We start from the raw sequence: 12,039 nt of genomic DNA on the forward strand, positions 1-12,039 counted from the left end.
GACTGCCTACATACTGCATGCCTAGTCTTCGTTCCCTTAGGCCTCTAGATAGCACTGGGACCCAAGGACAAATTTTTCCCTTGTTTTCTCCACATGGATTTCAGTCAGGTATAGTGGTCTTCAAATTTTTGTCTAAAAACTTTTTTTTCCTCAGTGGTGATATTTAGGTTTGAATCCATGGTTTCATGCTTACAAGCCAGGTACTCTACCACTTGAGCCACACCTTTAGCCCCCCCCCTTTTTTTTTTGCCAGTCCTGGGCTTGAGCTCAGGGCCTAAGCACTATCCTTTAACTTTTTCAAGGCTAAAGCTCTACCACTTGAACCTCAGCACCATTTCCGGCTTTTTTCTATGTATATGGTACCGAGGAATTGAACCCAGGTCTTCGTGCATGCTAGGCAAGCACTCTACCACTAGGCCAAACTCCTGGCCAACCTCTAGCCCTTTTTAGCTTCTTAGTTACTTTTCAGGTAGGGTTTTGCATTTTTTGCCTGGACTGACCTCAAACAAGGATCTTGCTTTTGGTCTTCTGAATAGTTGGGCTTTTAAGTATGAGCTACTGCACCCAGCCTTTAAAAGCAGGATAGGAGGGTGGTGGAGGTGGCGGGAGGGGGGGAGGTGGGCAGGAGTTTGGCCTACTGGTGGAGTGCTTGCCTAGCATGCACAAAGCCTTGGGTTTGATTCCTTGGTTACCACATACACAGAAAACGCTGGAATTGGTGCTATGGCTCAAGTGGTAAGTAGTAGAGCATTAGCTTTGACTAAAAAGAAGCTCAGGGACAGCACTGAGGCCCAGAAGCCACAGGTCCATCCAAAAACAAAGGGAATTTTAAATGTCCAATGGTTCTCTGCTCATCCCTGATTACAGTAGTGTTTCTCTGAGGTGTCCTCCCCTGTGCTGAACCTTTATGTCTCATCGGTACCCTGTAAAATTGACACTGCTCTGAATAGCTCTCCTCCCTCTGGATCAACATTTTACTGAGTCTTCTGTGCCATGGCCCCTAACCTGTTTGTAACCTAAAGGCCAAACTCAATGGTGCCAACTCACCTATTCCCAGATCTAGTTCATTTGTGGGGAGGTCCACCACTTGTGCCCACTCTCTAATTTGGAAGGCTGTATACACAGAAGAGGAACTTGGATGTAAGGACAGATGTAAATCAGCCATATTCCTTGTGAATGTGCATGCACACACACATACTGGGAATTGATCCCAAAACCTTGCACTCTGAGTTCACTTTTTTTTTTTTTTTTTTTGCCAGTCCTGGGCTTGAGCTCAGGGCCTGAGCACTGTCCTTGGACTTTCTCAAGGCTAGAGCTCTACCACTTGAGCCTCAGCACCACTTCTGGCTTTTATCTATGTATGTGGTACCGAGGAATCGAACCCGGGTCTTCATGCATGATAGGCAAGCACTTTAACCACTAGGCCAAACTCCCGGCCCTCTGAGTTCACTTTTTTCCACTCAAGGATGGCACTCTACCACTTGAACTTGTAGCTCACTTGCAACTTTTTGCTGTTAATTGGAGATGTTTTTTCAGATTTGTCTCCCTGGGTTGGATTTAAATGGGGATCCTCAGACCTCAGCTAGGATTACAGACATAACTACTGGTGTTTCTTTCTTATGATTAATTATGGCATTCTTTGTCTCATCTCTGTTCTCCAAACTATGGGGTGCTAGTGGACAATGAGTGTCCCTACAGCATAGCTCAGTGCCCTGACTTTCAAACTAATCTGACCTCAGGATTCCAAGGGCAGAAATGGGGGAAGTCCCTGAGGATGAATGAGAGGCCTTAGGACTTTTTTTTTTTTTTTACTTTGTTTTGCCTAGTGAGTATTAGATCTCCAGTTACAAAAGGACCAGCCAGGTGACAGTGGCTCACATCTATAATCCTAGCTACTCAGGAGGCTGAGATCTGAGGATCACGGGTTCAAAGCCAGCCCAGGCATAAAAGTCTGTGAGATTCTCATCTCCACCAGAAAACTGGAAGTGGTGCTGTAGATCAAGTCGTAAAGCATAGCCTTGAGCTAACGAGCTCAGGGACAGCACCCAGGCCCAGAGTTCAAGGCCCACGACCAAAAAAAAAAAAGACCTCACTATTCAACCGAAGTTTGAAAGTACCTGGCGTGTGTGTGTGTGTGCGCATGCGCACATACTGGGATCTGAACTAGGGCTTCACATGTTAGGCAAGTGTTCTACCATGGAACTACTCACCTGGCTGGAGGTGAGAAGGAAACATAGAAAAGTGACATTATGTGGGAGGTAGAGATGGGATAATCACAGTTTGAGACCAGCTAGGGCAAATGTTAGGAAGGTCTCTCGTCTCAAAAACAAGTTGCAGCTGGGCACCAGTGGCTCATGCTTATAATCCTAGCTACTCAAGAGGTTGAAATCTGAGGATTATGGTTCAAAGCCAGACTGGGCAGGAAAGGTTGTGAGACTCATTGCTAATTAACCACCAGAAAACCAGAAGAGTCACACTGTGGCTCAAAGTGGTAGAGCACCAGCTTTGAGCAAAAAAACAAAACCTCAGGACAATGCCAAGGTCCTAAGTTCAAGACCCATAACCAAAAAAAAAAAAAAAAAAAAGAAAAGAGAAAAGTTGCATGTGGTGATGGCATGTCTATAATCCAAGCAATTTAGGGGGTGAAAGTAGGGTAGATCATAGTCCAAGGCCAACTGGCAAAAGTGCAGGACTCTATGTGAGGGAGAAAAAAAAAAAGTGAGGAATTACTGAGGGCATGATTCTAGTGGTAGAGTACTTATAGAGCTGAGGCTCTGAGTATCAAGGGGGGTGGGGGGGACGGGACGGACATGAGAGAGGAGCATGAATGAGTGTTCTGAGACCTGGAGCTGGTTAATAGGGCAAGGCTAAAAGCCCAGTTTTATGATCAAAATAGATGGAGGCTGCAGAAGGAGGAGCACAGTCCATAGTTGAGGAAAAGGTGGGACACTCAGTGACTTCCCTCACAGCCCAGGGCCTGAGCCCTCCAGGCGGCCAAGAGCAGGTAGGAGATGGGACAGTGAGGGAAGAATATGTTCTTCAGGCACAGAATCCCTGATCACAGGGTCCAGAGGTGCTGGACCGGCCACCAGGAAGCTGTGCATGCCTACAGCCCGGGCTCCCTGGTAATCATAGTGGTAACTGTCCCCAATATGGGCTGCCTCTGTGGGTTCCATTCGAGCAAGCCGCAAGGCTTCATGGAAAATGCGGGGGTCTGGTTTGGGCCATCCGGTAGCCTCAGAAGTCAACACAAAGTCAAAGTATTCCCGCAGGCCAAGACCCACCAGGATATCCTCAAGCCGTTTATCGAAGTTGGAGACCACTGCTAGCTTCAGACCTCGCTTGCGGCACCCACTCAGGGTGGTCTCAGCTCCCTCCAGCACCTGCCAGGTACGGGGGCTGCTAAAGTCTTCATACAGCTCCGTGGCAATGGGAGCCACAGCCTGGGCATCCCGCACCCCTGCCAGGTGGAAGGTCTGTAGGACCACATCCAGCCACCACTGGCGGGAGGTGAGGCCATGGCTCAGGCCATAGTTGGGGAAGTTGTGACTGTGAGCCTTGTATGCCTGTCCAAAGGCTCGTCCCAGGGCTGTGGCCTCCACCCCCAGCCCGTGGGCCCGGGCTTTGGTGGCATACTCCTCCCCGACAGGACGGCGGAGCTGGAGCAGTGTGTCCTTCACATCCCACGTCAGTAGGCGCATCTGTAGCCGGTGTGCCATGGCGGAGGTCAAGTCTGTCCCTCTCAGTGCAGGGAAATGCTGAGATGCACAAGTCCTCCCCTCCACACCCTGACTCTTCTTCTCAGGCCTTGATGGCCACAAGATCTTCACAGTGCAAGATCCTAGAAGGAGAAACAGTAGATGAGGATGCTGTGATCCTGATGTCCCAGAGACTGGGTCCAAACTCCAGTGCTAGTCATTGTATGAGCAGAGCACAATGATACTGACCTCATATGACCTTGGCCTAAAGGCAATCATACATCCCACAGGAAATAATGAGCTAGATGTTGGGGAATAAAACACATCTCCAACTCTCCTAGCATTTATAGGCATTAAAGAATATGGGAGATAGATATCAGAGGAAGAACTGTACACCATTAGTTTATGAAGTCAGTATGAATCATGATATAAAATCTCAGAACACAATCAGGGTTCAGGTGAAGTTTGAGTAAAGACCTGAAGATCAAACGGGCAAACTGGTGGAAGTGGTAAACTTGTTCCTGGCAGTGAAAAGACCAAGTGCAAAGGTCCCTTGGGCAAGGCAAAGAGTCTTGTGCTTTGTGTAGACAGAGTCCAGCTCAGGTGGCCTTGTAGGTGAAGATAAGGAATATGACTGCTATTGCTATTACTAGCAATGTTAAAAGGCTGAAGGTCCTTTATAGACCATATGACCAATGCCCTGGCTGCTGAGCAGTGAAGAGAATGAGGCAGACAGAGGAGCTTTTGTGCCTACGCTCACCATGAGCAGCAAACAGCCAGCAGGCCTACAACTTAAATTTCCAATTCTGGCTATGTTTCCTTCCACTTTGCCATGCTTAGACATGACAGGTGTTGGGGGAGGGCTGAGACCACTGGGAGGGGGTGCCTCAGGTGAGGTTAGAGGCAAGTAGTGGTCTCCACATGGGATCAACACGGATTCTGGTGGACCTATAAAACACAGCACAGAGCCGGTCGCCGTAGCTACTCAGGAGGCTGAGATCTGAGGATCATGGTTCAAAGCCAACCCTGGCACTACAAAGCTGTGAGACTCTGATCTCCAGTTAACCACTAGAGAACGGGAAATGAGGCTGTGGCTCCAAGGGTAGGGTGGTAGCCTTGAGCTGGAGCTCAGGGATGACGTCCAGGCCCAGAGTTCAAGCCTCATGACCCACAAAAACAAAAACAAAAACACAGCACAGTCTGTCCCCAACCTTGCGTGAAGCTGAGCCCCTGCTTCTCCACCCTTCCTGGGAATTACAACACCTGTCTGGCAGGCCGATGGACGCATGGGAAAGCAGTTCTCAGCCAGCCAGGCTGCTGCTGAGGGGAGAATGGAGTGTGGGAGTGGAGAGTGGATATAGGAGGGAGAAGGAGGAGAGGAAGCCTTCGAGAAGGGAGACAAGAAGATGAACTTAGGACTTCCAGGAGCAAGGCGATCCAGTAGGAGCCTCCGTGCAGGCCGGAGGATGTGGAGCCCCAGCGAGGGCCACACTTGTCCCGTCCCGGGTTCTGCAGGGGTCTCAGGCTCAGCTGCTACCCCGGGGCAAAGAGCGCAGGCTCCGGACCGCGGCCCTGCGTCCAGGTACGGGAGGGAGGCTGGGGGGTTTCAGGCTGTAGTTCTGAATGGCTCCCCTTCCCGCGCCTCTGCGGCCCGGCAGAGCCAGGTCCGGTGAGCCTGGGGGTAACCCGACCTCTCTCCGGCTGACCCAGGCCGTGTGATCCCGGAGGGGCCCGGGGTCCGGTTCCCCGGCGCCCTCCTCGGGTCCAGCGAGCTCCCACGATCGACGCGGGGCGCAGGCCAAGCACCCACCGGGCTCAGAGGGCTTCGGCCAGGAAAGGGCGGCCTCGGGCTCCGGAACCGCCGTCCCGCTCGACTCCGCCTCCTTCCCCGCCTCCGGCCCTCGAGGCCCGGTCCCCTGCGCCGCCGCACCTCCGTCCTGCGTCCCGGCCGCTTCCTTCCGTTACCCCCCGCCGTCCTCCCTCGCCCCCGCTCCCGTGCGCCCGACCCCTCCGCCCAGCACCCCAAAGATCTCCATGGAGTCGGGACATCCGGAGAGGCACCGGGACGGAAGCGGAGCCCCAGCTTCCATCCTTGCCGGGGGAGGGGGAGGCAGGACCCCGGCCGGGCGGGGCCAGCCCGCGGGGCGATCACTAACTTGGTGCACGGGAAAACAGTCCTCCGTCCTCCGCCCGCAGTGCAGAGGCCGCAAGCCGCTTCTCTCCCCAGTCAAAGCTGAGACCTCAGAGGGCGGCTGGTCCCGGACCGGGGGGCCGGAGTGCAGCCTCCGTGCACGCGGCGGGGCGGGGCGGGGCGGGGCGGAGGGAGGGGGTAGGGGGCCTAGCTGGTCAATCCGGGGATGATCCTTGCATGAGCGTGGATGAGCCTTGGATGAGCCTTGGATGAGCCTTGGATGAGCGTGGATGAGCCTTGGATGAGCGTGGATGAGCCTTGGATGAGCCTTGGATGAGCCTTAGATGAGCGTGGATGAGCCTTGGATGAGCCTTGGATGAGCGTGGATGAGCCTTGGATGAGCCTTGGATGAGCGTGGATGAGCGTGGATGTGCGTGGATGAGCCTTGGATGAGCCTTAGATGAGCGTGGATGAGCCTTGGATGAGCGTGGATGAGCCTTGGATGAGCCTTAGATGAGCGTGGATGAGCCTTGGATGAGCGTGGATGAGCGTGGATGAGCCTTGGATGAGCGTGGATGAGCGTGGATGAGCGTGGATGAGCGTGGATGAGCGTGGATGAGCCGTGGATGAGCGTGGATGAGCCTTGGATGAGCGTGGATGAGCCTTGGATGAGCGTGGATGAGCGTGGAGCTCGGAGGTCCCTTCCGAGCCGCTTCTTGTGCAGGCTGGCATGCTCCAGGACGACTGATCAGGGAAAATGAGGCATGGGAAGAAATCTGAGAGAAACTCTACTAGATTAGGGAGTAGCTTGATTAAAAGCACAGAAACACGTATATTTACACACATATTTATGTATATGTGTATGCTCATGTATATATGTATACATGCATATGTGCACATATTCACATCTACACACAGATACACGTATACACACACACACACACACACACACATTGTGTCCCTGTGCTATGGGAACTGAGTAAGAATACAGTATCTTAAACTTATGCTGGAAAAACAAACATATGGTAAATGACTCCTCTGGGCACCAAATGAGTGTATACAGAAAAATACCTATCTCAAGGGTAGATGCCTGTCTTGAAGCGACTATCTGGTAGCATCCATCCTTGGTTCAAAGAGATGTTCAAACATTGATGTCACAGTTACCCAAAGGTAATGAAGAGACCAGTTCCAGTCTCTGGACACAGGCAATGAGTGTAACAGTCAAGAACAACAAAATGTTCTAGGCTCCAGATCAAAGAGGAACACTCAATCTAGAGTATATTTGAGTCAAACCTTCAATTTTACTTTTTCACCATAAAACCTGAGATGCCAGGACTTCCTTTGTATGGATTATGAGAAGTGCCCAGAAGTGATCCCACCCGTGTCTGGGTGTGGACTATTTGTCTTCCCTTTGCTTTGTTTTGCTAATACACTTTGTTGGCTTCTACTTTGATGAGTTCCCAAGTTCTTTTTTTGCATCACAGACTAGACACCCAGGAGCCAGGGAGCAGGTTCCCTCCCTTTGGAGACACCCCTTCCCTGGAGATGGTTAATTTCAACCCATACTAGGAGAGGATTACTTTCAGTTGGAACTTGCTGAGGGTGGATATAGTACTAAACAACAACAACAAAAACTTAAAAAAGAATGCTGTTGGCTCAGGCCTATAATCCTAGCTACTCTGAGGGTCATGCTTCAAAGCCAGCCCAGGCAGGCAGGAAAATCCATGAGACTCTTATCTCCACAGTTAACCACCAAAAACTGGAAGTGGCGCTGTGGCTCAAAGTGGTAGAACACTAGCCTTGAGTACAAAGCGGCTCAGGGATAATCCCCAGGCCCTGAGTTCAGTGTCAGTATCAGCAATGCCCCTCCAAACAAATGAACAAACAAAAAACTGTGAAAGTAATGCGTGTCCATCTAAAATACTCAACGAAAAATACCAGTCTACCCAAAGTAAAAAGTGAAAGTTGTTTCCCAGCCTCATTTATTTACCAAATGTCTGTGCTCAGTGCCTGACCTTGACCTTCCCAGAGACATTGTGGGAAGCCAGCTGCTTCCTGCTTGCATGGAAGAGAGGCTGGGACAGGAAAAAAAATCAAGTAAATAACGTTTGATTTCAGAGTGCTGAGGTTGCTCAGCAAGGAGAGAGATGGGAGGAAAGACCCGGGCTTCCCCACCACACCTGGCATTCTTCTCCTGCTCCACCCTCTTAAGCCCCTTCCTGTATTCCTTGGCTGTCAGTTGCTTCCATTCAGAACCAACAGCACCCTCCCTGGGCCCGGGCCCAGGCCCAGTGGGGGACAAAGTGCAAAACACAGAGCAGGGGCCTTTGGGTGGAAGAACTTGATTCACCTAGGAAACCAGTTTTATATCACTAGCATAATATCCAGAGCGGGGATTGGGAGGGTGATTGAGAGGCCAGAGGTCCAATCCAGAAATGTCTGAGGCCACCATTTTTCAGGATCAACTAAAACTTAAGCCCAGGTTCTGGTTCTGGCTGTCCCACCAGGAAATTATCTTGGAGACCGAATCCTAGGTTCTGATTCCAAGTGGGTTCACCCTCTTCTTCCCTCTGTGAGTCTTAGCTTCTGGTGCCAAGTGAGGGTATGTGGGTGTGGGTGTATGTAGGATTAAGCAAATTTACTAGAGAAATAAATTTTGTATCTTAAGATACTGTTATTATCTGCAGATCCTGAATCCTGACGAATGACTTTAGATCAGAAATTGAGTCTTGAGGAAGTTGTAAGTTGAGATCATAACATCATAAAAGGAAACAGGAAAGTATTCCAGGTAGAGGGGATTGATCATTGGTCTAAAATGGGCATGGTAGTGGCACACCTGTATCGTAGCGCTTGGGAGGCAGACGTAGGAGGATGGGCCTATGCTGCATAATGAGAACCCCGTCTCACCGGAGGCCCTACCAGCCTTACTGTAATGAGTGGACAGGTTACCCTTAGGAGCCTATCTCTCCTCACTGTTTGTGGTTATTGAGCCAAGTGACCATATGACCCAAGCAGGTCCAATCAGGGACTTCTAGAGACTTGCACTATGACAGGGCAGAAGGGATCTGTCTCTGGGATTTCATAAACCTTAAGGACCACTTAAACCTAGAGTTAGTAGGAATCATGTTGGTACCAAGTGGCTAAGACCCACCTGAGAATGAAGCCAAGTGGAGGCAATCATAGATGTGTGCTAGAAGGGGACTGAGTGGGTTGGATGTATGGCTCAGTTGGTAGAGCACTAGCCAATGAGCGAAATCATCAGGTAGCCAATGTAAATCCTGGTAGCCAATGTAAATCCTGGAAAGGGACAGAGCCCTTCATAGAAGTCTTTGACCTTGAGACCCATCCACACCTGACTATATTTAGATCCAGCTGTGAAATCCAGCCAGTTCACTTTTTGCTACTTGGCTCAAATTTATGGCACTGACAGAGTCTGCATGGATGGGAACTGGTCCCCTAATTGGGAAACCGTTTTTTTGTTTTGTTTTTTTTGCCAGGCTTGATTCTGGAACTCAGGGCCTAGGCACCATCCTTGGGCTTTCTTAAGGCTAGCACTTGAGCCACAGCACCACTTCTGGCTTTTTCTGTGTATGTGGTACCAAGGATTTGAACCCAGGGCTTTGTGCATAGTAGGCAAGCACTCTACCACAAGGCCATGCTCCTGATCCTGAAACTGGTGATTTCTTGCTGTCAGGAATGTGGATAATTAAAATGCCTGCTGAAAGGACAAGCTGTAGTCTAAGCTGGCACATCTGAGGGAAACAGGAAAAGCGGGTCTGTGAGCGGCTCCTGGTGCTCATCACCTGCTGAAATGCCTGCAAAACTAAGATGCCTTGACAGATTGTGAAAGCCTGAGCTTCAATCCAGGGATACATTTAACCACAAGACAGGGTGCGGCATGGAGCAGGAGCCATACCTTCGAGCTCGGTCCTGCTGCCATCCTGTTTACTGCATTTGTAGACAAATTCTATGGGGATGAAGGCAAATGCCCCCTGGGGATCTCCCCTAATACCTGAGCCAACTATCACATTAGATCTATAGTTTTGCCTTTGCTTACTGGAAAGTGCTGTGGTGGAATGGTTAAGGGCAGAGGTCTTGGAGTTGGGACTATGAGTTTGGGTCCTCACTCTAGCTTTTTGCTTAACTAAGATTTCAATTCAGTTCTGCCACAAACTTCTTGAGTTGCCATTGGTGAGTGACATAAACCCCTAGATATTGTCTTTGTCATTGCACAACATCCCAAGCTCAATTTAGGGTTTCTTCTGTGACCTGATAGTGTTTCATATGTTGCTGTCTCATTAAATTGCCCATCAGTCACTCAGGTCATTAGATGAAGTTCATTGCTCATCCCTAACAAGGACATAAGTGTTTATGTCCAAAGCACTTCGTGAATCTGTTCTCTTCTATCTCATCACCAGGCCAGACAGACCCTCCAAATTTCTCATCTGCACTTGACATGGTGTAATCAAAATGGTTCAATCAAAATGTTATTAGATGGGCTCATTCTAATGTCGCCCTCTGATCTGTAAAGGTTATTGTGGCCTTTGGGACCCTGCATGCTGGGCCTTGGGCTGTCTCACCCTCTTCTGAAGTTCCTGCTACATCAGCCTTTCTTCTAGCTTCATCTCTAGCTGTTGCACAACCATTCTTTCAGTTTAGAATGCTCTTGCCTAATCATGTGTTAGCTTGGACTTTCATCCAAATGTCAATCCCTCAGGGAAGTATTTTCTGATCCTTCAAATCAGGTCAGGGCCCGGTGGCCTCATTCCTACCCTAGACAGAGCCTACCTCCTGGTTCTCAGGGACTCCTTAGGTTACTCAGCATTTATTCCCCGAGTGCTCCCTGGTGGGTCTGGTCTGGACATACATAGTTCTATATGAACAGCAACATCTCCTTGTGCCTAAACAGAGGTACCTGCTAGGCATTGGAGGTGCGGACTGGTCAAGGAAATAATCTTGTTTCTGCATGGATCATCCCAACCAGGAAAGAGCTGAGGTTAGGTGACAGCAAGTAGGTCCAGAAGGGATGGTTTCTGGTTTGATCTCTTCTGGGCTCAGCAAGGCTTGATTAGTAATTTGGGCCCTAGGTGGCAGATCCTGGCTAACAGTGCCAGAGGTTGAGGATTGAAGCCAGGCCTGGGTGCTGTCCTTGAGCGCTCAAGGTTAGCACTCTACCACGTAAGCTACAGGGCCACTTCTAGTTTTCTGGTGGTGAACGAGAGATAAGAGTCTAACAGCTTTCCTGCCCAGGCTGGATTTGAACTATAATCCTCAGATCTCAGCCTCCTGAGTAGCTAGGATTACAGGTGTGAGCTACCAGTGCCCAGTGATTGAGGCTCTTTAAAATCAGCTAGCCATTCTCTGAAAGATGAGTTGGCTACAGACCTGACAAAGGCCTCTAAGAGTGAGAAAGATCGGGCTGACTGCTGGAGCTGCAATTCTACTTAACAAAAACAAAATCTGTAGTCTTGTAACTAAAGTATTCAACCTCTGCTGTTATTCATCTATTTTTCACCTCTTCCTACAGTGGGGTCTTTGGGGGACAGGGGTGGTGAGGACTGAACCGAGGGCCTCCAGCATGCCTGTCAAGCACTATCCCTTCAGCTACTCTGCTGGGTCTTTTATGTTTCGTTCTTGAGGTAAGAGTCCAGCACTTTTGACCTGGCTAGCTTGAATTTAATTCGAGTTGGGGCTATAGGTGTTTGTCATCAGATCTGGCTTATATATGTTGTCTTGTGGACCTTATGACTTACTGTTAGGATTTCTTTTTTGCCAGTCCTGGGGCTTGAACTCAGGCCTGAGCACTGTCCTTACTGTCCTTGGCTTTTTCCTCAAAGCTAATAATAGCGCCCTACCATTTGAGCCACAGCACTATTTCCAGCTTTTCTATGTTATGTGGTACTGAGAATTGAACCTGGGTCTTTGTGCATGCTAGGCAAACTCTACCACTAGGCCAAACTTCTGGCCCTAGGATCTTTTTTGTTTTGTCCCTCTCTAGTCTCAACCTCAGGGAGGACTTTCCAAACATTCTCAAGAGGGAATGCCACTGGGTGTGGTATATGCTTATAATTCTAGAAGGAATCCAGAGGCAGGAAGATCTGAGTTGGAGTCGAACCTGGGCTATCTACATACCAAGACCCTTTCTTCAAATACCAGTTTAGCTAAGCATGTGCAGGGCCTGGTTTTGTTCCCCAGTACCACCAAAAAACC

The 12,039-nt window shown here is 49.7% G+C and overlaps 1 protein-coding gene across 4 annotated transcripts; it reads right to left on the reverse strand.

Moving 5' to 3' along the window:
* Window positions 1-2,605: 2,605 nt before the first annotated feature.
* Hdhd3 (haloacid dehalogenase like hydrolase domain containing 3) lies at window positions 2,606-5,933 on the reverse strand. Of its 4 annotated transcripts, none has more exons than XM_090330469.1 (2): window positions 5,855-5,933; window positions 2,606-3,841 (listed from the first exon to the last, which is right to left on the reverse strand). In XM_090330469.1, the coding sequence occupies exon 2, from the start codon at window positions 3,717-3,719 to the stop codon at window positions 2,964-2,966; it is 756 nt and encodes a 251-aa protein (XP_090186595.1). In that variant the 5' UTR covers window positions 3,720-3,841; window positions 5,855-5,933; the 3' UTR covers window positions 2,606-2,963. The 4 variants fall into 4 exon arrangements, with proteins under 4 accessions (XP_090186595.1, XP_090186593.1, XP_090186594.1 ...); XM_090330467.1 differs by lacking the exon at window positions 5,855-5,933 and adding an exon at window positions 5,509-5,653; XM_090330468.1 differs by lacking the exon at window positions 5,855-5,933 and adding an exon at window positions 5,390-5,499.
* Between the last annotated feature and the right edge of the window lie 6,106 nt (window positions 5,934-12,039).

The sequence above is a fragment of the Megascapheus bottae genome, chromosome 3, assembly GCF_031878675.1.
Source record: "Megascapheus bottae isolate mThoBot1 chromosome 3, mThoBot2.hap1, whole genome shotgun sequence".
NCBI classification, from domain to species: Eukaryota; Metazoa; Chordata; class Mammalia; order Rodentia; family Geomyidae; genus Megascapheus; species Megascapheus bottae.